This window comes from Nicotiana sylvestris, chromosome 1, assembly GCF_000393655.2.
Source record: "Nicotiana sylvestris chromosome 1, ASM39365v2, whole genome shotgun sequence".
NCBI lineage: Eukaryota > Viridiplantae > Streptophyta > Magnoliopsida > Solanales > Solanaceae > Nicotiana > Nicotiana sylvestris.
In genome coordinates, this window is record NC_091057.1 from 137,029,910 (window position 1) to 137,055,088 (window position 25,179).

At 37.5% G+C, this 25,179-nt stretch overlaps 3 protein-coding genes and 2 non-coding genes across 7 annotated transcripts; 1 reads left to right on the forward strand and 4 right to left on the reverse strand.

The window, feature by feature from the left end:
* Nucleotides 1–456: 456 nt before the first annotated feature.
* Nucleotides 457–6,255, reverse strand: LOC104231212 (probable U6 snRNA-associated Sm-like protein LSm4). 2 transcript variants are annotated; one of them, XM_009784165.2, is made up of 8 exons: nt 6,108–6,255; nt 5,822–5,858; nt 5,676–5,717; nt 5,061–5,159; nt 4,895–4,972; nt 2,238–2,277; nt 1,069–1,224; nt 457–778 (listed from the first exon to the last, which is right to left on the reverse strand). In XM_009784165.2, exons 2-8 carry the CDS (start codon nt 5,822–5,824, stop codon nt 756–758), a joined length of 441 nt encoding a protein of 146 aa, XP_009782467.1. In that variant the 5' UTR covers nt 5,825–5,858; nt 6,108–6,255; the 3' UTR covers nt 457–755. The 2 variants fall into 2 exon arrangements, with proteins under 2 accessions (XP_009782467.1, XP_009782466.1); XM_009784164.2 differs by having other exon boundaries at nt 6,076–6,213.
* Nucleotides 3,919–4,044, reverse strand: LOC138882034 (small nucleolar RNA snoR127). Its single transcript, XR_011403495.1, has one exon. It is a non-coding gene; the product is annotated as a small nucleolar RNA snoR127 (small nucleolar RNA).
* A 2,073-nt stretch (nt 6,256–8,328) lies between the features above and the next one.
* On the forward strand, nt 8,329–8,400 carry TRNAE-UUC (transfer RNA glutamic acid (anticodon UUC)). Its single transcript has one exon. It is a non-coding gene; the product is annotated as a tRNA-Glu (tRNA).
* Nucleotides 8,401–8,911: 511 nt separating this feature from the next.
* LOC104231210 (F-actin-capping protein subunit alpha) lies at nt 8,912–16,291 on the reverse strand. 2 transcript variants are annotated; one of them, XM_009784162.2, is made up of 10 exons: nt 16,037–16,291; nt 15,779–15,894; nt 15,046–15,135; nt 13,336–13,400; nt 12,274–12,435; nt 11,267–11,345; nt 10,700–10,777; nt 9,717–9,791; nt 9,536–9,571; nt 8,912–9,352 (listed from the first exon to the last, which is right to left on the reverse strand). In XM_009784162.2, exons 1-10 carry the CDS (start codon nt 16,158–16,160, stop codon nt 9,245–9,247), a joined length of 933 nt encoding a protein of 310 aa, XP_009782464.1. In that variant the 5' UTR covers nt 16,161–16,291; the 3' UTR covers nt 8,912–9,244. The 2 variants fall into 2 exon arrangements, with proteins under 2 accessions (XP_009782464.1, XP_009782465.1); XM_009784163.2 differs by lacking the exons at nt 9,536–9,571; nt 9,717–9,791 and having other exon boundaries at nt 9,057–9,352; nt 16,037–16,281.
* A 782-nt stretch (nt 16,292–17,073) lies between these two features.
* On the reverse strand, nt 17,074–20,143 carry LOC104231209 (uncharacterized). The gene is made up of 7 exons (XM_009784161.2): nt 19,770–20,143; nt 18,944–19,062; nt 18,804–18,869; nt 18,511–18,708; nt 18,222–18,340; nt 17,877–17,982; nt 17,074–17,681 (listed from the first exon to the last, which is right to left on the reverse strand). Exons 1-7 carry the CDS (start codon nt 19,996–19,998, stop codon nt 17,103–17,105), a joined length of 1,416 nt encoding a protein of 471 aa, XP_009782463.1. The 5' UTR covers nt 19,999–20,143; the 3' UTR covers nt 17,074–17,102.
* Between the last annotated feature and the right edge of the window lie 5,036 nt (nt 20,144–25,179).

Here is a 25,179-nt window from a genome sequence, read left to right on the forward strand (position 1 = left end):
AGGATAAGTTTTCTTGGACCCATTGTACTATTAATTGAAGTCTTTCGTGAAACCTCAAACAAAAAAAACTAACCCGTCGCACCCCACTACGTTAATCCAGAAAGATGCTTCATGGCAAATGAATGAAGAAACAAAAATACAAGTAAAAATATCACATTTTCAACGAGCTCGTCCAAATTTTGCATGCTTAAAAACTATATAAAGATTCATTAATCACAACTTTTTATAATAAAAAGCCTACATTTTTTGAAAAATAACAGTAAAATAAAGTTTACTTTCATCAAAAAGGAGAAAAAGTTTGCCCCCCAAATAATTATAATAACAATAATAATACCATTAAACTAGAGGAAAAACGAAAGAAAATCACAACATTAAAGATCTGAATGGTTTCGTCTAGTCCTAGCATTCCAGTATTAAAGTGAAAAGCATCTTTAACTAGATCCTCAATACCTCGAATTCGGCAAAGAAAACTAGCTCAGTTTTCATTTAAGATTACACACATACTGATGGGCAAATATTTTCAAGACACGAGCTCGCTAACATTTTTCTTCACTCAAAAGAGAAAAACACTGATCAATCTGAGAGTGAGCATTTCAAGCCTAAATACACTCCCATCTCAAATTAACTGGAAGCAGCCTTTCCTCCTAGAACCACCTTCATAATTTGGCAGTATAAACAAAATTAGATACAACATATCTAATATGCCTTTAAAGTGACACTTGTCATCTGGTTTCATTGCCTCTAAATGAAGATGACTAGCCACGTCCACGGCCTCCACCTGTAAAAGAAATCCGATCCAGAATCATCTGATTAGCAAATGGCTATAAATGGTGAGTTCTCAATTACTTGATGACTGTTAGAAACTTCTTCTAAGGAGACTGTTTCAAGCATTGACATGGCAATCAGTCTCCTCATTCTGCTTAGGTGTATTGCTAGATATAAATGCATTGCATGAATAAAATATCTCACATGAAAATGCCAGGCCTCGAATTGAAACTTAGGGATAACATAAACTTTTAAGAGAATAAGCACAAAATTAGGTATAAACTTTCATTGAACACTTCATACCTTTTCCACCAGACTTGGCACTAGGTCCTCCTTTGCCCCGGCCTTTGGCACCTGCATCTTCCATTCCACGCCCAATGCCTTTCGCCTGTCTTCCAGAAGCACTTTCATCCCTACCTCTTCCCCTTCCTCGTCCTCCTACACCAGGTGGTTTTCTATCTGCAAAAGTTTAAGGAGTAAATCAAAAAGAATTAACAAGATACTATATTATGGAATTAACCAACATGGAGCAAGAGCACGTTCATGCATAGTAGAAGGTTCTCTAAAAAGAGGCAAAATAAAAGATGCATGTTATTATTAAACCACATACACTGTTTACTTAATATTTGTCAAATAACCCCAGTCTAACAACTTCGCAGAGTTAATGACTTGCAAGTACAAGATGAACCAATAAGTAATCCCGCCAAACAGACTAATGATCCCCAATATCTACATTCCATCAAAGATCATGTTAATGTGATCCAAAATTCTATTTATCCACCAGTATGACAGGTCAATAATATGGCTTAAAAGATCAATACAGTTCACAAGTACTATTTTAATGAAACTTAGATTGGACAAAAGGAACTTCTTGACCCTTCCCCACCACAGAGTAGCATTGGTGTCGTGTCGTGTTGTGTCAACACCAATCGACGTAAGTAAATGGAGGATCCATGTAACACAGCATGTGACCATGCCATGCCAAGATTACCATGTGGGAAGCTCTATATTATCGAGATGAGAACGATCCAAAAGCCTAATAATCTATATATTTTATAAAGCCTAAACATCCCTTATTAACTATCTTCGTTTCTTTTACCAGCAATGCTCTTACAACTTAAATAATTATGAGGTTAAATTAATAATTTTCCACACCTTTCTCAGCGTATATCTCATATTTTTTACCTTTTACCATTTTCTTGAAAAACATCTAAAATATTACTATTTCAATTTGATTCCCAACAAATTATACTTGAATTGAAAATTAAATATTCTTTTCATTATACACATGCATTGGGTCTACAACTTCTGGTTGGAGGAAACAATTAATATACCTAAAATTAAGCTGAATGTTGAAAAACTAGTCCTACGCGAGCAGGAAAAATTGTATGATGAACAAACCCCATACTGATCCAAAAGCTAAAATAGAAGTGGTTATAAACTTTCTGAAAATTACTAGTCCAAAGTAGTACCTGCACGGCTTTTTGCTTCTTCCTGAACTTTATCAATCACCTGGAAAAGAATGCAAATAGTATAGTTAACCAAACAGCACTAAGAGGGATTATTAACTCGGTCAAACAAAGAGCCAAGGGCAGACCAAGCTTCCAGAATTTATAATTTACTGTGAACTCAGTCTCCAACCCCAGTGATAAAAATGAACTATTCCAACCAGTAAACACATGTATATATGTCCATACGTAGGAATACATATAAACACACAAAAACAATATCTACAAAGCCTAAGCTCTCAGAAACTAAAGTTGCAATACTGCAGTTATTTCATGAATAAAAGTAAAGGCAAACTGCAATCTTTTCCATTTTTTGTGAAAGTAAAGCTTCGATTCACGGCTTAAGGGATATAGGAGGTTTTCAATTAACATTTACTACAGCACAATAATGATGTATGCCATGTTTGGCAAACATCAAATCTCATAAGCTACCTAACTATGGTTTTGACAGCACTTCGTATCTGTTAATTTGTTGTGAACATTATACATCAATAAGGAAAGTCTCACAAGCTAAGAACACATGATGCTACCCGGTACTGCCATAAGTCTCAACAGCCAAAGCATTATGTGTAACAAGTGATCCAACATGAATTACATTTGCATACTCTTAACATCAATTGAACTGAATTCCCCAAAGACTTCCCCTTTTGACAAGGAGAACCACTTAACTTAATGACTTTTTTCAAGAAAATGATAGCTGCTCACGAACACTCCTCTCCCCTACCTCTCCTTTTCAAACGCGCCTTCCCCTGTGTCCAAACAAAGGAAGAGCTACAACAAACTAGGATAATGGCTGCTTTCAAACATCCTTTCCGTTTCACTTGTCTAGCTAGTAAACAAAAAGGAAAGCATCTAACAGAGGAAACAAACAAATAAACGCTAGGAAAAGATGGTTCTTGATACTCCTAAAAGATCAACAAAAGGATACACAATTAAGCTCCAAAAATCAAGGTAATTCCTAAATCAATTATGAATGTGTGTGGAAGGACGCATAGAGAGAAGCTAGTATCATGACTTCAATTTACAATAGCACAAACTGCATCCCTAAAAGCACACTGGGAAAGGTTTATAACAAGTTCATCTCTCTTTTTACATGCTTTGGTTTCGATTAAATGATTAATCCGACAAATAGCTCCATGAGTACGGTCACACCAAGATTATCTAGTAGCTTGACTCCCCCTCCTAACAAACTAAGGGAACTGGACAGACATGGTTAACAGCTTTTGACAAACATCATCGTCCATCCATCTCTCTTCCTAGCATAAAAGTGAAGGCCGAGACGAATGACAAAAGATGATAGCAAAAAAAAAAAAGGAAAAAAACTAACAAACAAAAGGAAAAGATGGTTTCTTGGTACTCCTATAAAAGATCAAGAAAAAAGGAAGTGCAACTAAGCTCCAGAATCTCAGGCTATTCCTAAATCCACTATACATGTGTGTGTGTGGAAGATAGACGCACGCGCACGTGTGGAGAGAGAGAGAGTTATACATCACAAGGTTAGGATAACTTCCCATATGTGCCTGTCATGAATTATGAAATATCAGAGCCGAACAGTGCATACCCCGCTCTAAAAGAAGCAAGTAAAAGCAGAAAGCAGGCACTGCTGTTTTATTTAGCACAAAATTGCAAGGGGGTGGATTCACAAGCGGGTCAGCACTAAACAAACTCGCATTGTCATCTTCATAGAATTGCACTTCTACCTAAGGTGTCAGATTCGATGGCCCTTAGGAAGCACAACTCCGTCTGATTTGGCTAAACTGCATCACAACCAAAGTATTCACACCTCCTCTAACAGAAATGTAACTCACAGGAAAACGAATATACGGTGAACTACAGCCATGCAAGCAAGAACAATATCAATAATGGTTCGACCGTATTATTTCTAACACTTTATATCTTTTTCTATTATATGATATCTGATATAAAATAAGCCTGTAATAGTGGAAAATAAATAAAAACAAGGAATGATCTAAGTTCCAAATCTTATTTGAAAACCATTTGGTTACACATCTTATCTGAAAAAAACACTCAGGTTCCACATCTAAAACACTAATGTTCCATCCACATCAATAATTTCATTTAAGAAGTCTATGTTATCAATAGTAAAGAGGCAACATGATTATGGGGACATTCATATTTAGCCTTAGTAACATTAGAGTTGTGCTAGAAGTTTCAACCTTTAGTTAAAAAAACAACATACCCAGTCTTATCCCACACCGTGGGGTCTGGGAGTTTCAACCTTTAGTTCCCACCCGTTATTATTGCTTACACTTCTTTAGAGTTGGCAAATCATTAGTTTAAATTATCAGTTAGTGAACTTTGGAAGACAAGTTTTACTGCTGATCCTTCCTTGAACTTTTTCTCCCCAGTTCTCTATGGCTTTTGTGCTCTCTTTCCTAATAAGCAGACAATGCAAGGCAAGCTTACCTCATAGTATAACGATTTTACAATCACCCAAGCAAAGCAACCATTTAATGACACATATAACTACAAGATATGTGCACAGGCCTTTGACCCCTTGGTTCAAGGTTCAAGAATGCCATACACACTATTGGCAGTGAAAAACAAATAATACTACACAAAGGCATTACTAATCATAACAATGAAAAAAATAAACTAACCTCGTCAGGAACTCTAAGATACTTTATGGTATTGCCACGAATATAACATTCTGGCATTCTCCAAAATCTATCTCCATCCTGCATTAATTTTTAAGAAATCAGGTGCCATTACACCACCAATACATGGGAAAACCTACAATAACATTAAAACGGAAAGACGACTTACCTTTGATGTACAGATGACTTCACGAAGATGGATGTTCATCCAAGTATCACAATTCACCAAATGTCCGTTATAAGTCTCTCCATTTTTTAGCTCCACCAACTGTATTAGAAAAAAAAAAGAGTTTCCAGATTGTTATAATTCAATGAATACAAGCAAGTAATCAAAAGCTAATAAACCCATCGGGTGTTACGAGTTTCGACTACTTCATGTGGAATCCAGAGACTTGAGGCTTATTTTTAAGGTACTATACCAATATGCAGAAACTGATAAATTATACTGAAACAAAATCTATTGCCTTTGATAATGTTAGTTGAAAAGCGTCAGCTAACAAAAGGACAAAATAAGGGCTGATTGTTGTTATTCTCTCGCTCTTTAGTTTCGCGATCAACTAGAGTTATACATCTGAATTCGTATAACTATTTTATTCATTAAGTTCAGGTTCATTCAAAATATGCAGAACTCGAGAAACCTAATTGAGCTAACTGCATTAAATCTCACAAAAGACTTGAATTGGACTAAACAATAAAACTAGAAAAAAAAAAAAAAAAAAGACAAAGACATGCCACCTCCCCTACATTTGGGGTGGAAGGGGGGGGGGGGGGTTCAAAAGCTTACCATGGGATGCCCCTGTGCAGTCTTGAGCAAAGAGAGCGGAAGCTGAGACAGAAAAAGAAAAATAGAAATTAGAGCTTCATAACACAACATATTAGAACTCAAAACCCTAACCCTACACCTCAGAAAGTGATTAATGCTAAACGTACCATATTTAGATGCGTGAAAATCCGAATTCAAAATTGCCTGCAAAAGTCAAAACACACGGATTACCAATCAAACAAACTGATCCCTTTTTTGGCCGAGACAATGTACAGAAAGAAAAAAGCACTTAAATCATTAAAATTCTCTCTTTTTTACGATCAAAGCCTTGACACTACATGAATTTTGCGCAAAAATACGTGATAATACAGATAATGAATCCATTATAGAGATTTGAAAATGGATATTCAGAGCCTTTTACCTCGTTAATCTTCGTCTTTCTCTTCAACTTACCTGAAAATAACGAAAACGTAGGGTTCCTTCAAAAGTGGCTATTAAGTAGTGTCGAGCTTGTTGTAAATTGAAAATTTTCCATTATACCGCCGTTGCCAAAATGAAGTATGACTTGGGTGACACGCTGTCACGCTCCATGGACTGTAAATTGATCCTAAGTGCTATTGTCACTTTCACCATATTTTAATTTCAAAATCCCCCTCAGGTTTCGACTTTCTACTTCAATTATATGAGGTATTTTGGTCATTACAGACACCTCACTTTCCACTATGCCTCTATTTTCTTTTTCTTTTTTGGTGTTTCCCATTTTTAATTTGCTTTAAACTATTTTATAATCCCACAAATTTTAACGTGTACGCTAACCTTATCCCTACCATGGGCGATAGATATTTTTCTTTGCCTTTCAAGATATTGCATATAAAGAGAAAGATAGCCGGTCCTTTGGGCGGCCGAGAGTGTTTTGTAAAAAGGACCAAGGAGAATCTATCCTAAAAGAGGAGGAGGAGGACTAGGAGCTAGCTTTAGGGGCGGAATCGAATGATTACGAGATAAACAATGAGACAAATGAGAGCACTTAGATAATTCATTTTGAGTACAGGAAAGTTTGCTGGTAGGAATTCCTCATGGCGTATTACGGTATTTCTATTTCTCATGGACCTTCGGCTCAAGAAAATGAAAAGAGATAATAGAACAAAAACAACAACAGAGGCAAAAAAAATAATACCAACAACCAAAAAATCAGAAAAATAACTGAAAGCAATATCAATAGCCAGTAACAATGGCAAGGTACTAGGAAACTCGAACGAAAAAAGTTGTATGAGCATAACATGTACCACCATCATTCAAGGACAGGACACTATTAGACTAATTTTACACCTAGTACGGAGTATAAAAACGCTCAACTACCTAATAACCTACAACCTAATGTTCGACCTCTACACATTCCTATCAAGGGCCATGCCCTGTGTAAGCTGGAGCCGCGCCAAATCTTACATGACCACCTCTCCCCAATACTTCTTAGGCTGCCATCTATTTTTCTCATACTCGCCAAATCTAACAGCTCACACCTCTTTACCGAGCATCTAGGCTTCTCCTCTGCACGTGTTCGAATCATCTAAGTCTCGCTTCCCGCATTTTGTCTTCTATAGGAGCCACACCCACCTTCACCTGAATATCTCCATTCCTAATCTTATCCAACCTAATGTGCCCACACATCTTCTGCTATTTTTTTTTGCTAATTTCATCTTCTAGATATGGAAATTCTTTACTGGCCAACACTCTGCCCATACAACATGGCCGGCTAACCACTACTCTATAAATTTACCTATAAGTTTCGGTGGCACATTTTTATCATACAATACGTTGGATGCTAACCTCTATTTCATCCATCCCGCTACAATACGGTGTGTGACATCCTCGTCAAATCTTTGTTAATTACTAGCTTAAATTTTTAAGAAGTTTGGAATTTTTTTTCTTTTAAAGTATGTGCTCTTCTTCAAGTGCATCATTCAATATTTTTTCTTACTAATGGTTGCCCTTTATGAATATTTTTTAAAATATAATATGTCATTAATTTTTTAAAATTTTAATAGTGAATAATATCATGGTGCTTGTCTCATGTCATATTGGACTCATGTTAAATATTGTAACCTCACAGTACAAACTTACAAGAATGTGTTGTGCTGAACCACTTATTAATTTTGTTGAACGCTTGTATTTTTTATATAGTTTACTGTATTAGTTGTGCGCTATGGTGATTCATCATATAGATCAAAATATGAAAAACACATTAATAAATATTGAAAGAAAATGACTACAATAATTTTGTGAATGAACATAATGTAAAAAGGTTATTTTATCTATCTATATTCCAAGAGAAAAGAAAAGAAGATAGTTTACTGATAAACAAGTAATGTATGAATTTCATATATTCAACCTATTTTCTCCAATCAATTAAAGTCATAAAGCAAAGAAATAATGGAAGTGGAAGAATTTAGGATAATAAAAATTTAAGCTCTCGCATTAGAAATTACGAGGGAATGTGTTATTAACAATTTATCACTGTTTAATTATTACTGTATGAATAAGCCTACAAAATATCTGTGTCATATCAGTAAGTTAAAATCCATAATATTGTTGAAGAGACAAATTTAAATTAAAATCCATAATTTTGTTGAAAAGTCATATTTATAGTTTTGTAAGTACGCCTCAGCATAACAAATCCGTTATCGTCCAGCGGTTAGGATATCTGGCTTTCACCCAGGAGACCCGGGTTCGATTCCCGGTAACGGAATTTTTTAATATAACCTTTCAACATTCTCGCTTTTTAAAGTTTCAACCGGCCATCAACGAAAAGAGAAGTGAAAGCCAACCATCACGAATGAAAAGGAAAGTGTTTTATTATGCAATCTCTAATCACTAGTGAACAATTTCGCGAATTAAGGTTTCATTTGGTGTAAATTGATACAAGTTGTTACTGTCGGTCACACTATGCACCCAATGTTTGATCATACAATTGCAACGGATCATGCTATAATTAATGCTCAGGTACTTTTTAACCGGTCAAAGATTCAAATGTTCAGGGAAGTCGCATAATTAGGTTAGTCTTACCAAGGAAACACAAATCTGTATACAACAACAGCAAACAAAGTTGGGGTTGACATGTGAACCCCCACTTCTTTCTTTACGCCCAACTCATATCATCAAGCCAAGCACAAACCTGTATGATCCAAAATCTTAAAGGGGCAGCTTAAATGAAATCAAAACAAAGTTCGAACAATTTGATGGTTGGACTCGCCTCGACCTTTCAGACGCTTTAAAAAGTACATTAAACAAGAGTCATTCTTTACCAGCATGTTCACAGTCATTCCAAGGGAAGAAACCATGAAGAAAGACTTCCAATTCATTACTTTACAGCTCTTCACAGCATACACAACTCTCTCGGGCCAATTGGCAAATAAGGAACAATTCCCACATTAACAACCATGGTAAAAAGGCAAAAAATGAAGATCCCTCTCAAAGAAATACAATAGGGAGAAGACGACAAAGAGCCGAAGATGGCAATCTCAAGTAAACTCGCTTGTCATATCAGTAATGGTGTATACATGTTCAGCTTGTATAGAAGGCATGAAACATTTCTATTTTCCAATTCCAAGTTCTTTTTCAATGTCCCTTGTAAGGCTAAATTGCGCAGTGTTGTGCCATGGGAACAACGTACGAGTAACAGGAAGCTTCCTCCGCAAGTCCTGCAAAAGATAAAGATTTATTTATTTGCTTCCTTTTCATGGTGCAAGGTGGTGAGGGATGTTTCTCCCAGCTAAGACATAGTGAGAATACGTGACTGCTGTGAGATTGTAGCGATAAGCCCTCATGCGTCTTTTCATGTAAAATATTTGAACATGTTAGAGGTTTTGAAGTTGAAGGAGTACCTTGAAAGTGGTATCAGGCAATTTCAAGTAAGATGTCTGCCAGTAAAAGGGCTATCAGTAACTTGGGACAAAATAACAGCAATGGAGACTTAATAGAAAAGTGGTAGAGGAGTGGGAACAGGGGGAGTCTTAGATGATGTGACAGAAAGGGTGGAGGATGATGTAAGAACAAAGTAACAACCTGAAGAGATGCCAGATACTCAGTCTCATGGTGGCGAATAATGTTAACCAAGGAAATTGCAGAATCATCTGGGGACTAAGAAAGACACCACAAAATCAGAATAATTCAAACTTAAATTGTTGTAAAATGTAAACCGAAATCACAAGATAGTAATCAAAATTTTATTTCTTCGCCATACATATGATGTCTAATGAGATTGTTCAAGGAAGAAACTTTTGGTTTAGCTTGACCTTCAACTTGTTACACTAGTTACACAAACGAACAGGAATTCCAGAAACAGTTCTCACTTTTTATTCTTTCTGGCTGTTTGACCATGCTACTTTTTTTCTTTCCCTGTATGATTCCCAATAAGATTATTCAACGAAAAAGGTTTTCGTTTTAGCTTAACCTTTTCCAACAATAGACCAGCAAAAGATAGGATTTCCAGAAACTGTTATGTCTCATCCTTTATTCTTTTGCCTGTCTTAACTCTTAACATGCTAATCATGGTAAATGAAAGAAAAATTATGAAAAGAAATCATATCCGGAGTCTGTTATACTGCTAAGTTGGATAGTAATGCTTATAATTTTGCTCTAGAAATGGTAATTTGAAAACAATAGATGCCAAATATTAACCAAATTCCTTGTTAGAAACTATTATCAACATCCGTGGTCTCACATTGCAGAAGGGAGGTGATAGCTGATCCAGAGACCGCTCCCTTACAATTCTTTGAGAAAATTTATCATGATTTATTGCCAAAAGATTTAAACTCACTGCATTCTCCGAGTACCTCACAAGGGATCAATCTAAAGTCTCTACACGTTGTTCAGCTGTGTTAACACTTAACACTGGCTCAGAAACAAACAAAAGAAAGATAGAAACAAAAGAAGTGGCGCAACCTACAGTAGAGAACAGCTTCTGTATCCTTATGAGTTATGACCAGGAAAAGGATACTGACGACAATAAAGAAAGAGAAGTTCATTGACAAGCAATAGTCACTTACCTGAATTAATGTTGTGTCCTTACATTCATGTTGTGCATCTAACTGCACATTTCCCTCTTCAAAGTAGTGCGCGCCAACCTGAATTGAGAGCAGGGAAAGGATATACAAGTTTGAATACTGAAGCTTTTGATACAACAAAAAAGCAACAACTACCCTCACCCCTAAACTGGCAACAGTAGGGGTCGGCTCAATCCAACAATAACTAAACATCAATATTTAAGATTTTAACTATTTTATGACAGTGGTCGGATGGTGTCCAGCCCAGCTTGCACGCACCTCGACTATTCCACCAGGTACCTGCTACCTCCCACCAGCACAGGTACCGGATAACTCTGCCCACCAAGACTTAGGATGATGGGAAGAAATCACCTAGTGTTTTTCTACCTCCACTGGGATTTGATCATGAGATCTCAGGATCTTCTCCGACATCATCAACCAGTAGGCCGCATAGAAAAATAAATTAGTACTGATGTCTAACTTCATGCGTAAAAATCGGTGAAGCCAAAAACAAAGATGAGGAAACCAAAAGGCAAACACTATATTCTCAAACTATTAATGAAAGCATACCTGCATCTTCCCTCTCACTTCTACAGATTGAATTTCATCCTTGAATTCAATATTCCATATTGATCGCCAGCTTCCATTGCTACAGAAGATGCAGATAGCATTAGGTTCTTTAGACATGCTATAAGAAGATGTATGCTGACTCAATGAGTTAGACGTGCTATAACAAGATACCATCGACTCAAGTGACAAGTGTGCTATAGAGACGAGATGAAGAATAGGCAACAGTCAACAGACATCCCTCATTCTTTGTTTATCCCAACTTTTGTAAACCAACCTAGAGCATACTGACACTTTTGTAATTGAGAAGTGAATGAAGCTTATATCTTAAAAGCACCCATAGATTTAACATGTAAATGGCATGTGTTCTAGCAAATTCAACACATTGAGACATAGTAATTACTGGGAGTTAACAAGAAATGAAAACTCTGCTTCTATCCAGACAGACTACAACCAAAGGAGGACAAGATGTCTTAGAAGAAAAACCTATGGTCATTGCAACTTCATAATAAGAAGGATTGGGAACTCTATTTTACAAATTTTAACTGAAAGGGAAAGCTTTACTGACGACAGATCTTTAGCGAAGACACATAATGGAGGCAATTTGGTGGGTTAAGACAAAGTTGGCTATCAATGACGAAAGCTGGCCTTAATGTATTTCTCACCTTGGAATCAGAGACATCACCTTATAGGTTTTCCTGGTAAAATCTATTTAAAATTGCCCGATCATTACTAACATGCATCACACATTTTATATGACTGCCATTTAACAAATACCCGTGTTGCAAAGGACTCACACCTTCAGACCACATAACAGCATATCCTTTGGTCCATCTTTGAGGATTGGATATATACAGAAACATGAATACATGATCTCAGACGGTTACAAATTACTCTCGAAAATGCACCACGTTGTGATGTGTGTCACAAATTTATCGTAGAAATGATCAAAATCAAAGAGAGGGTTGCACATATAAGTCAGAGTTAGAGTTTTGATAAATCCAACACACCAGAAATTCTGAGGACTATGCCTAGCAGCTGAAATCACCACAACGAGTTCAAAGTCCGATCCTGGATCTTCCACATCCTTTCCTTTGGTACAGTAAACTGAACAGATTCCTTTTGGATACGCTTCACTCACATACTTCATAATTTCTGCATCCATGGCAGACCTACACAAGAAATATCATGACTAGGAGAATTTGGCAAGCAATAGTAATAACAAAGTCATTGCTCAGAAACAAAGCCCCTAATGAAGAAGAATAACATACCATGTAAAGAAGGGAACTATTCACATAAAACAAAGACATGATCAACATAATCTGCATGTTCAGCGTTAGGACTTAGGAATTATTGAAGAATTTATTGCTCCCTCAGAATCTCATCTTTTTAGACTCTTAAAGTCTCCTAACAATACCAAATTTAGGTGTTATGCTTCCATCTTAGTATCTGACGTTGATGCCATTATTCATTACTTTGGAAACATTTGTTCCTCACAGATAAAGTTGAGCGGAAAGGTAAACCAATGTATTATGAGTCAGATTCTTACTGGAATAAACATGCACGTGAATCATGATGTAGGATGAATTATTAACACGTGAACTGCAGATTACTAAGAATATTTTCAAAGAAAAGACACAGAAAGTAATGTTGAAGCTGAGAGAAGAAATGGTACTGATTGAGAGGAGACTAAGGAGATATACCTAAATTATTTATTTTCAGACTGCTTTCTGTAAGCACTGACCAAATCACGCAGTTTTTCTTCCAATTAAGCAGGAAAAGAACACTTCCACAAGAAATGCAAATGTCATAGCATATAAATTTGCTCTAGGTTAAACTACATTCACAACAATGTATTTGAGCGTCATCAAGAAACTGAGGTTGCATTTGCAAGTCTTGTTGAGCATGGTACAAAGATAAGCTCAATTAGGTGAAGTAATTGCATTGTCATAACAACATAGAATTTTTTTAACTCAATGGTTATAAACAGAATGTAGAGTGTAACTAAAAAGGGAAGCAAAACCACAGATGTTAAAACCGAGAAATGTATGTCATACAAAACAGAAGCTTACCTATACTCTTCCACGAAAGCAGATGGAAGTTCTTCATCTCTTGCTGGCCTAACTTCTTTACAGGCCTAGCACACATACATAACATGAACTTACAAGGTCACACATAGTATTACTCGACACCAATAAACTAGGAAAAAAGAAAAGAAAAGGAAATACAACTGAACTTCATAACCTTTGAATTATGAGTAAACTCATGCACTTGTTATATCAACAGAGACTTAATTAACCTTACCAATCTATTTGCATTACTCCATCACATTAACAAGCATAGAAAAGAAATGCATGTTATGTGAAGTTCATAACTCTTGAGTAATGAGGATTAATATAAAACCGTGGACAAGTTATATAGAGGAGCCTTCTTTCACTTAAAATTGGCATCACTCCATCATATTAACAAGAATAGAACAGAAATGCATGTTATGTGAAGTTCATAACTATTGAGTAACGACGATAATCATGGACTTGCTATATCAAGCACATTTTTCAAGTTTACAATATCTTCATTCATCATAGCCACTTCCATCATATAAACCAATTTAACAGTTAACACAACTCACTCTGGTTCTTTTGTTCTTTGTCTCAATGCCTGAATGTGTTTAATAATTCAAGTTCCAACCAGCCAGAAGATGTTAAAAGAACTAAACTATAGATAAATAAATATGAGCATAAAACCAGATTATGTGGAGATATTTAATGCACAGCATAAAAACGAGTATACCAAAGCACTATATGAAGCATCTCTTTCTTCTTTTCTCTCTTTGTCTTGTTCTTTTTACTTTTCTTTTTCCTTTCTTTTAGAATAAGCACATTTTTGGATATCATCCTACCATTCTAACAGTATCTAACTTCTACAAGGTTGTTTATGTCTGTCCATATTATTTTGCTTTTGTGAATTACTTTCTAAACTAAATACTTATCCTTTACAAACCTAGCATCCATACCTTCCTCTTCTACAGACCCCACCCCCCACCCCCACCCCACCCCCTAAAATCAAACAAAACAAAAAACCTTTTCTTTGTCACTTAAGCTGATCATTTATTAAGTCATATCTTCTCAGCTGATAGGAGATATGAGGGTGGACCTTGTACAATTAGAAAAAAGAAAAGATAATAGAAGTCATAAAAGGATTCCCTTCATTAGAAACTTTAAACTTATATATCATGTAGCTATTGAGGACATTAAAAGACTCAATGGAAAAGGTAAATGTCGTCTTCCTTTACAGTGACTTCTTCCTTTCCTCTTCATTTGAGGCTAAATTGCAGCATCACTCTTGGTGCTTTTGTGTTTTAGGCAAAAAAGTGACACGAAAGCTTCTATCTTGGTTAGGGGAGTTAGCTTCTTTAAACCCGCATGCGAATTAGCCTGCATAAATCAACTAGAAAAGTGAAATTGGAAGTCTTGTCCCCCACCCCAAAACCCTGTGTGGCTTTATTTCTACTTCTGCAATAAGAAGAAAGTCAAACACTAGAATGTCAATGTAGATCTTAGTAAATAGTTTCGATTGTTTTGCACTTCCAAGGTAGCTTGTGGGTGGCACATGGGAGTTGTTGTATATCTGTTATTGTATAGGCAATTGGCACCTCTTCGGTGGCTCATCCAATGAAAACTTATAATCTTATCAACAAGATGAATGTCAATACACCAGAGAGTAAAAAATCCAACTAAATCCAAAAGTTACGTTTAGCATTATATACTAACTAAACAACGTACTTGCTTGACATGGTCGACTATGGCAACCTGGGCGGTGCGAGGATCAAGATACTCATCCTTATCAACCTCACCAAAAGACGTAACCAATACCTGCAAATGCAGTGAGCAGCAACTTTACATAGTAAGATAATAAAAATATCTGCCAACCGGTCATTACTACATCCATGAAGCATTTTACTGTCTTTTTAGAAGAGCGGAACAAAATCTTAGACTTCATAAAGAACAGTTCGTTGGAAAATGTTTTTTCTTCTTTTGATTATTGGAAAGTGGTGGAAATTCCCTCTATACAAGTGGTGTACAAATGTAGAGAACCTATACATAAACATGCTGCTCAACAAACAACACAATTCTTTCGTATATAGCATTGCCGAGTACCATGGAATATATCTCTATCCTAAAAGCCTTATTTGGAGCATTACTAGAGTAATCTTATTTCTTTAATGGACAATAAGACAAATGATTTTCTCATGCATAACTTTTATCGTTCCCTTCAGTCTTTCAACTTTCTAACCTTCAACTAAGGAAAACTACAACACAGCACAATAAGTATTGCTTACAAAATATTTCATTTTTAAACCTTCAACAACTTAGCTAAACTTCATTCACAAATCTTCAACCACTGAAAACCATCAAAAGCTAAAATTATCAAGTTGAAGGACACGATTAGCCTAAATTACATTCTCAAAGATCTAACAAACTGCAAACCAAAAGAAAGCAAGAGAGAGACACTTACATCGCCACTTCTGTTGGGCAATTCGAGACAAATCAAGTGAGATTTGTTGTAAGAAGGGAATGCCTCCTCAGCCGCTTTCCTATATACATTCTCGTCTTTCAAAATCGCTCTAACATCTGTAAATCAAACCGAATAAAACTCAAAAAAAAAATAAACCGCCGATCGCAAACGAAGACCAATGCGGTTACAATTTCAATCACGAAAAAACCTTCAAAGCTAAAAATCCGCAAACGAAAGAGAAGAAAAGAAGAAAATGACCTTTGGCGACGTACTGAATTTCGCCGGCGGGGGAGTTAAGAAGGAACCATTTGGCAATCTCAATTTTCTGTTCATCGGTGAGTTCAGTTTCTGATTCCAGAGAATCTTCCTCTTCTTCTAACATTTTAGCAATCTTATTACTAACAGATATTCTTCCCCATTGAATTCAATGAAGATACCATTAACCCCACCAGAGTCGCTCTCTTTTCTTTTTAAATGTAAATTCAAGTGGAGTTACCAGTTTTCTTATTTTCCATTTTTATCCCTGCTGCTCCCCGGATATAAATCTGTAAAGGCAAAGCTGAGGTGACTGTGGGGTCTCATTCGAGTTTGATTGTTCAGAGCACCGTCGGATGCATGTTTTGTTGCTCTTTCAGGTAATTTTAACCGTTGGATTACTCCTCTTTTCTTTCAGAAATATATTCCGTTGCAACTTATGGCCAATTTGATCTTCATGAGATAACATCCACAATAAATGATACTATTCACCATATTCAAATTGATTGATTAACTCTTTTTCTAATGCATTGTAAGATAATTTCAGATTTTTTTTACAAAATTTCTCAAATAAATAATAGTCCTAGTAGAGTTAGCCTAATTTTTCAATTTAATATAACATTTTGATCCGTTGAATTACATTATTTTGACCCAGAAGTTTCAAGAGTCAATTTTGGCTTCAACCAGTAGGAAGCATTACGGTACTAAATAGTGACAGATGACCACACTCCGTAGGACCCCAAAGTGGCAGAAACTCGAAACGATAACGTCCAAACTTGAACAAGAAGGCCAAATGAGAAGAATAATCAAGGCCTACCTTGACACAACAGATCATGCAAACCTTCATCGGAAAGGGATGGATTTGCAGAGGGACCATAAACCATATCACATCACCCCATGCTGATCAAAATATCATTTTTAGCAAAATCATGCGACAAGACGTTTAACTTACAGTATTAATAAGTTTATTACTTGAGTTAGTAATAGTGTATAAAAAACTATATGCGGCACAGACCAATATACAAAAATTAAACTCTCTATTTAGACCAAAACCAGTTAAACTCTTCATTTAATGTAAAATCTCCCGGTTACAAACCTGACTCTCATACATCGGCATCCAAAAGTTGTTCCAAGCCTCCAGTGGGCCAATTTCTTCTGTATTCCCAAAATTTTCTTTTACCCTACTATTAACTAAACATCTAGCAGAAAATAGCATTAATTCGGTTGAGTCCATGTAACCTCTCATTCTCGACACAATTCCATTTTCCCTAGAGAAGCCAAACCTAAAGTACCTATCCTGACTATTCTCCTCCACCTTCTTATCAACTAATGTCTGCTCACTAATAGGTTCTTGCCTTGGAGGAGAGACGTGATCCTCCCTGTTGCTCAAGTAATTGTCCATGCCGAGAGCTTCCCAGTCAATCTGCTGCACAATCCCAGCAGCTCGTTCACCAACACGGTCATGGTAGTATTGTGATTGTAGTGCTTCCTGGACAGCAAGTTTATCGACTTGGGCCTTAAGCATCTGTAGTCGATCACCAATTCTTGTTGACACAGTATCATATAATTTTCCTCTCGGCATATTATCCTTTTCTTCCGCAGCAAGCAAGTCATCAAACTCGATGGGATCACCAACAAGAACAGTCACCTGCAGTTTTTACAGCTCATGAAGAGTATACTAGGAAATTATAAATCATAATTACCAGGAAATGAAAATGTTTCAAAGTAGAGAGTAATTTGTAATAGGTTTAACCTCTTTACTTGCCCTACTCTCTACTATAAATATTGGCACACCATATATGTAGCTGCACTATTCACCACCCTCAAAATAAAAAATGCATACCGTCTTTCCAATCCTGGGAAGCTTGGCACCTACAGGCATGATGTCTTGCATTCCAGTATGCACAAATGGGACGACTATTGGTACATTATCGGCATCCAGAACCAATCTATTAAGGACAAAGAAAAACATAAGCCGGAAAACGAGGGGCTAATCAACAGAGAAAAAAAAACTATCTAATTCTGGTCCTGGTTTCTGTATAGTTCTATCAATACATTGTCTCTTGGTCTTTTTCTTCTCCAAATACAAAATTATTAAACCACTGAACTGGTATCCTTATTGATATCAACTTACCTACTTAACGATAACAATACAATTCACAACTTATTAATTAAAAAGAATGAGTACCTGCCGATGCCTCTCTTAATAGAACCCATAGTTTTGCCACCATCTCGAGAGCGACTACCTTCTGGGAATATGTGTACCCATCCACCACGGTTCAATTTTGAAATAGCCATGTCCATCCCCTGTGGTACATGCAGGAATAGACTGAACAATTAGCTGTAACCTCCACAGTCTCTTTTACCATTTCAAAGAAAACATCTCAGACTGGAGAAGCAAGAAATATATACTGATGTATAAACAATTAGAATATTAGATCAACTTTATCTCAACAGCATCTCAGCAAAGAAAATACCTTCTGATATATACCGTCACCACGGGAAACTGGAAGAACTTTGACATGTTTGAAGAAGGCAGACGTTGCTGGATTACGGAAACACCGATCAGTTGCACAAAGCGTCCATCTCAAATTTTGTGCATCCAACATAACACTGGGGGGAAGCAGTGCAGCAATAACCAGGGGGTCATCCATAGCAGCAACATGATTGCTCACCTGAGTTCATTTAAACAGTAATATATCAAAAGGCATAATCATGGGGTGTGAGGCTTAAAGCAAGGAACTAGAAGTAGCTCAGGAACATCGCTTACTGTAATAAGAGGTTTATTCTCCGCTCGGTTGACCAGCACCTGATGTAATTTTTCTGCACCGTATATCTGCAAAAGTCATCGAGTTATTTCTCCCAATTAGGCAACAGCTGAAATAGTAACTCACCAAATCTTTAGCTTACCTGAACACGATTGAGACCATGCATAAACACATGACAAACATTTCCAAGCACAGGTACAGCCACAGCTTGAAGCATGCGAGTCAGAACTGAATCTGCTTCTGGATCAATATCCTTGCTAACTGCAGTCATAGGGATTCAGAATTATAACTACTTCGTGAGCTCAAATCCCCAAAGGTTAGCAAATACAAGTGACTGGAGAGTTTAGTGGAAAGAACCTTCCAACTCATGAAGGACACAAAGGCAAGGTTTAACATATCGAAAGAATCCCAGAAAGTTGGATAAACTGCCCTAAATTCATCAAAGGTAGATAAATATTGGTACCAGGAGTAATTATAGCAACTAATTTCAGTCGAGATAATTAACTTTCAAATCACATCTTTTAACATATGAAGAAACCTGTTCGCTGTATCAAGGAGGTAACTCTAGCTCAGAGATTGGAAGTCTAAGGGCAGAAAGCAGCTAAGGTAGCTGCTATTTAGGTTAGTAGATTTTCCCAATTTCTCCTTGCAAATACCATGAGCTCATTAGATGTTAATTGATAGCATTGGTTACGTAAAGCATAGATTATTGCTTTAACAGGTTTTATACAGTTGAAGTGCAGTCACATTCCCTAATTTTTCAATTATAAAACTAAAAACATTCCTTAATTCTTTGTCAAAGTCCTTTTTTATTTAGTCTAACTATTTCGCAAATCCTAGATATGAAAAATCGGTATAAAGATTTTCCGTGTAGCATAACTGATGATGTTAGCGAACAGGAAGATAGATCAAATTAGATGCGGTTGTGTCACATTATGTTTTACAAATTCGTATAATGTTGAACTGACCTGTTTTACGATAGAAAGTGGAAGAAGAAGGGAGAGCATCTCTACGGAAATCGCTGAAGCGCTGGACCCATCGTTCGACGGTAGATGAGAAGTAGCCGTCAGAGATCAAAGGACGGCGACGGTGATGATCGACGGCGACCCTAAGGCGGTCTCTTAGACGAAGCTGCAGGGACCATGCCCTATCTTTCCACAGATCCGCTCCTGTTTCAATCCACCTCCCTGATACCATTCTCAATATTCACCTCTTATTATTATATGTATGTGTTATTATACGAGTATTTTGGGTGGGTGGAGCAGTGAGGTTGATCCAAGCTTTATGCAGAGGGAGTAGAGAAGCGTGAGAGTAGCCTGATCGAAAAGAAAGGGTTTCGACTAGTAGGTTTGTTTTTCTTTTACCTTAAGATGCGCAGGGTAGGTAGTGCGCACATCTTGCCCAAACGGATAATATTAGGAGTTCCTTAAATATCTTTTGTGGGTCCGCAAAGTCTACGTGGCAGATACCTTCGAGCTCGACAGGGCTTGACTTGTCGAGAGCGCCACTCGTTTTTATTCTAGAACAATCGCCTAAATTTCTTACGTATTAGGGAAGTTTCTCTTTAGTCTTTTCTTTGTTAACATTATTCTATTAGTATTCCCTCCGTCTCAAATTATTGATTTCTAAAGGCAAAATACATACTTTACGCATAGATTTTGTGCTCAAATTCTTCTTACACACATGTTAAATACGGAAATAGTATTACACACCAAAATTTTTAAAAGTGTATCAATTACACACCTCTTTTGCCATGTGTCACACGCGTGTATTACACATAAAAGGGGTACGTGAAAACTACAAAATTCATCTGAATTAAGTTTTTTATTTATTTTACCCTTTTTAACTATTTTTTTTTACAAATTAAAGAAAAAAATATAACACATGTCTTCTTCCCCAACCCACAGCCCAGTGATTCCCCCTTGTTCCGTCTTCTTCCCCAACCTCCATCCTAGTTTTGTCTACCCCCTCATATTTCACCTCTTCAACGCCCATGATTAAGAAGAAAAAGAAAAAAAAAAAAGAAAAAAAAAGAGGAGCTATTGGGTCTTGTAAAAATTACCATTATTGACCATTTGAAAAAGCTTGAAAATTTAATCGAGTCTTGTTAATTTTGGTATTCTGTGACCTAGAAAATTAGTTTGAATTCGTGGTTATTGTTGAATAAAAATTTATTTAGGTGATTAATTTTGATAAAATTCAAAAAACACCGTTAACAAGTTTGAAGCTTTGGGTTTGAGCTTGATTTTGAAATTTCTATAAGGATTTGTGATGGATGTTGTTAAAACTTGTTAAAAATCGGGCAAAGAATTGAATCTATAGTTGAGGAAGAATGTGCTTGTAGTGGAAGGGTTGGTGGTAGTATGGGGTGGTGGAGAAGATGATGGGGTTGGGGAGATGAGGAGGGGGTGGGGTTTTTTCTGTATTTTTTTCCTTTGGGAAAATGAGGAGTGGGGGTGGGGGGCAGAGGTTTTTTTTTTCAATTTTTTTTTTTCTATTTATGACACGTGTGAGACGCTGATTGGCGCGTGTAATAGCAATTTTTAAGCAGATGTGGTCAAACACCAAAGTGGTGTGTAATTGACACACCTTTAAAAGTTTTGGTGTGTAATATTATTCACATCTTTAATAGGTGCGCAAGAGGGATTTGGGGACAAGGTCAATGAGTAAAGTATGGACGATTTTGTTAAACTAATTAAACAAGAGACTAATGGATAAATCCTAGTTAAACGTAATAAACTCTAGATCTGAACATATTTATATGAGTGACATGAAAGTGCCTTTAACCCAATTTCATCCAATGGGTATTAAATGATGCAGTTAAGAGTGAGTGAAAGAGAAATGATAAATAATGACTACATTAAATGACAATAAATGTAAATAGAGGGGAATATTCACCCAATATTGAAGATGGTAAATGAGTCTTTTCCCTGACAATGTTGAATGACACGAGCGTTAGAGAATATTGTACATTTTCTTGGATTTGATGGAAATGACAATAGAATCATTCACAAAAAGATCGAATCTCTACTAAAAGTGGTTTCTTGTATTTTTCTTGAGTGCTTATCTTACAATTGTGTTCTTATCTCCCAAAAATGAATCCTCTCTCTCTCTCTCTCTCTCTCTCTCTCTCTCTCTCTCTCTCTCTTACTCTATATATCCTTGGGGAATATTCCCAAAGAACCCTAAAAGTACAACAGAGAGAATATTCAGGAATATTCCCTTTGAAAGTTCCAAGACTATACCGACCGTTGCTTCCGTTCCTGTTACTCGACTTCGGTCCAGGTGTGCCACGTGATAATTCGTTCTCGTTAATCACTGCTCGACCTCGGCCAAGCCCCCTACACCGAGTTGTAATCGTCATGATAATCGCCTCTTCATACCAGATTTCCTCAGTCAAATTTTAGCCCATGCAGTTAGTCCCTTCGCTTATCGAAGTCGTCTTTTGGTCGGCCTTGATGAACGGACTTCATCAACTACGGTATTAAGAAATTTGGATGGGGAGGTCTAGTAGTGGTAGTCATGGCCGAGATGGTGATGTGGCGCTTTGAGGGCTACGCTTAATGATGATGGTTCAGAATGACGTCATAACCTCACGTGTCATAATTCTGCATCTTCCCGATGCGCTGCATCATTTCTTATGAACATGTCGCTTCGATCTCAGCGCGTGTGGCAGTTGATTTTCTCGATTAGTGTGCCGGTATTCTCTACAAATAAGGGGGGAATCCTTTTCGATCAAAGCCTTACACTTTAGAGTTCCCTAAGCCTGCCTATCTGCCTCTCTTGTTCTTTCTGAGTTCCCATTTTCTACAGCTTTCTCTGTCGCCACTGTTATCTCTTCTTCACTTCCAATTCTTTTGCTCTTATATAGTTATACAAATGGCTAGTGCATCTTCGATCTCTGAGGAGGTTCTCAGCCCGCCTCCAATATTAGTGGTCGTGCCCTTTCGTGATGAAGGGAAGGCCATTATTGCAAAAGATGATAACTTTCCCACAGTAGAGGAGATTGTTCCTCGTAGTGACAAGGCCAGGTTGGACTTCTTGAAGCCTCATGATGACGATCTCGTGCCTGTGAAATTTGAGATGGGGGTGGCCCATCTTTCCGAGCTTATGGCCAAGTACAACATCCCTACTCTCATTGGCCTGGTCCCCGCCGGAACAATATGGTCCATATTCATTGTCCTGGGTACTGCGCATTTTACGCGTACCTATTTTGAGTGGGATATTCTCTTTTTCTTTCCCTGTTAGCGGAGGAATTCTGCTGCTGCTACAACATCTGTCCAACCCAGCTCTCTCCATATATTTACAAACTTTTCATTATGTTGATAAAGTACGCAGAGCTAGCCGACCGTGGAATCTTTATCAGCCATTTGCTACATCTTTTTGCTCTAAGATTTCACCGTGTCACGATAATATACCTTCGCCACCGAGGGGCCAAGGGACTAGTGGTGAAAATGGATGATAAGACCAATTGTAGGTTTTGGGTCGACTTTTTCTTCGTCAAAACCGAGCACGTGGTGGCGAACCCTACTGGGTTCCCCTAGGAGCGAAACTTTGCTCGTAAGTATTTTTGTTGACTGGTCGTTTGTTGTCTTCCTTTTGTTACCTAATCGTTCTTTAATGGTGCAGTCGAGAAGGAGACTCCTACGCTGGTCACCGATAATCACGACTGGGTGGCTCAGATTTTGCCCCACACGGTGGGGATCCGTGAGTGTTCATCATTCAACAAGAAATTTGGGCCCCAACCTTCTTCGGCCGGTGAGTCCAGTTCTGATCTTTGGTCACTCGACCTCAATATCGTTTTTCTTTTTCACTCACATGGTTTTCCTTGCTTTTAGGTCGAAGGGCTCCGAAGAAGGTAAAGTATCCCACCCCCGCTTTCCGTTAGTCGGGTACTGCGATTGTGATGACCCGACCAGTCATCTCAGGAGTCACCACTTCGTTTTCCCCATTTCTACTTCTTTATGCTTCGTTATCCGTATTTTATGGTATCAGGTTGGTCTGATTGAGTCCGAAATGAGTTTGGCGAAGTTTGAGACACTTAGTCTCTTTTAAGGGAGTTTAAGTTGGAAAAGTCAACCGAATGTTAACTTATGTGTTAGAGGGTTTAGATGTGAGTTCCGATGGTTCGGTTAGCTTTGGAGGGTGATTTATGACTTAGGAGTGCGATCGAAATGGGTTTTGGAGGTCCGGAGTAGATTTAGGCTTGAATTGGCCAAGTTGATATTTTGGTGATTTCCGGTTTGTAGGCGAGATTTTGATATAGGGGTCGGAATGGAATTCCGAGAGTTGCAGTAGTTCCGTTGTGTCATTTGGGATGTGTGTGCAAAATTCATATCATTCATATGTGATTTGGTTGGGTTTTTGATCAAAAGTGGAATTTGAAAGATTTTAGAAACTTAGGCTTGAATCCAAGGTGTTTTGGTTATTTTGGTGTTGTTTGAAGTGTTTTGATGATTAAAACAAGTTTGAATAAGGTATAGGGTTATGTTTGTACTTTTGGTTGAGGTCCCGGGGGTCTCGGAGTGATTTCGGATGGTTGACGGAGAAGTTGAGATGTCATTGCAGCTGCTGAAGTTTTGCTGCTTCTGGTGTTTTCGCACCTGCGGTTTGGGGACCGCAGGTGTGGTGCCGCACGTGCGGAAGGAGAGTCGCAGAAGCGAATTCAAGAGGAAAGTCTGTAACCGCAGATGCAGTAGTTGGACCGCACCTACGTAGTCGCAGATGCGGCGAGTGGACCGCAGATGCGGAATTGGCCTTTAAGTGATTTCCGCAGAAGCAGTGGATAGACCGCATATGCGGTATCGCAGAAGCGACAAAAGTTGCCGCAAGTGTGGGACAACTGGGCAGATGAATTAAAAAAGTCCTTCGCGAATTTTTGGGTATTTCACCATTTTTTGACTTCGGCTTGAGAGTTTTTGGACAATTTGGAAGAGGGATTTCAAGGGAACTTCGTTAAGGTAAGGATTTTGGACCTAAAAAATATTTATATGGTAGTATTTCATGGATTAAGGTTGTAATTAAAGGAATTTAAGGGCTAAAAATGGGGATTAGGGCTTGAGTTTAAGAGGCCTTAAAATGAGGATTTGAGGGGACATTTGAACTCTGATATTGGTGTTTTTGATATGCATAGACTCATGGGGAGATAAGGAATCTATTGAGGTAAAAATTATTGAATTCCGAGACATGGGCCCGGAGGTCGGGTTTTGGTAATTTCGGTATTTGTGTCGTATTTTGATTATTTTCGCTTGGACTTCGTTCCCTTAGCATATTTTGACATGAGTGGAGGCCGATTCGAGGGGCAAGGGCGTCGCGAGTTAGATATTTGACCGGTTCGAGGTGAGTAATGATTGTAAATGATGTTATGAGGGTTTGAAA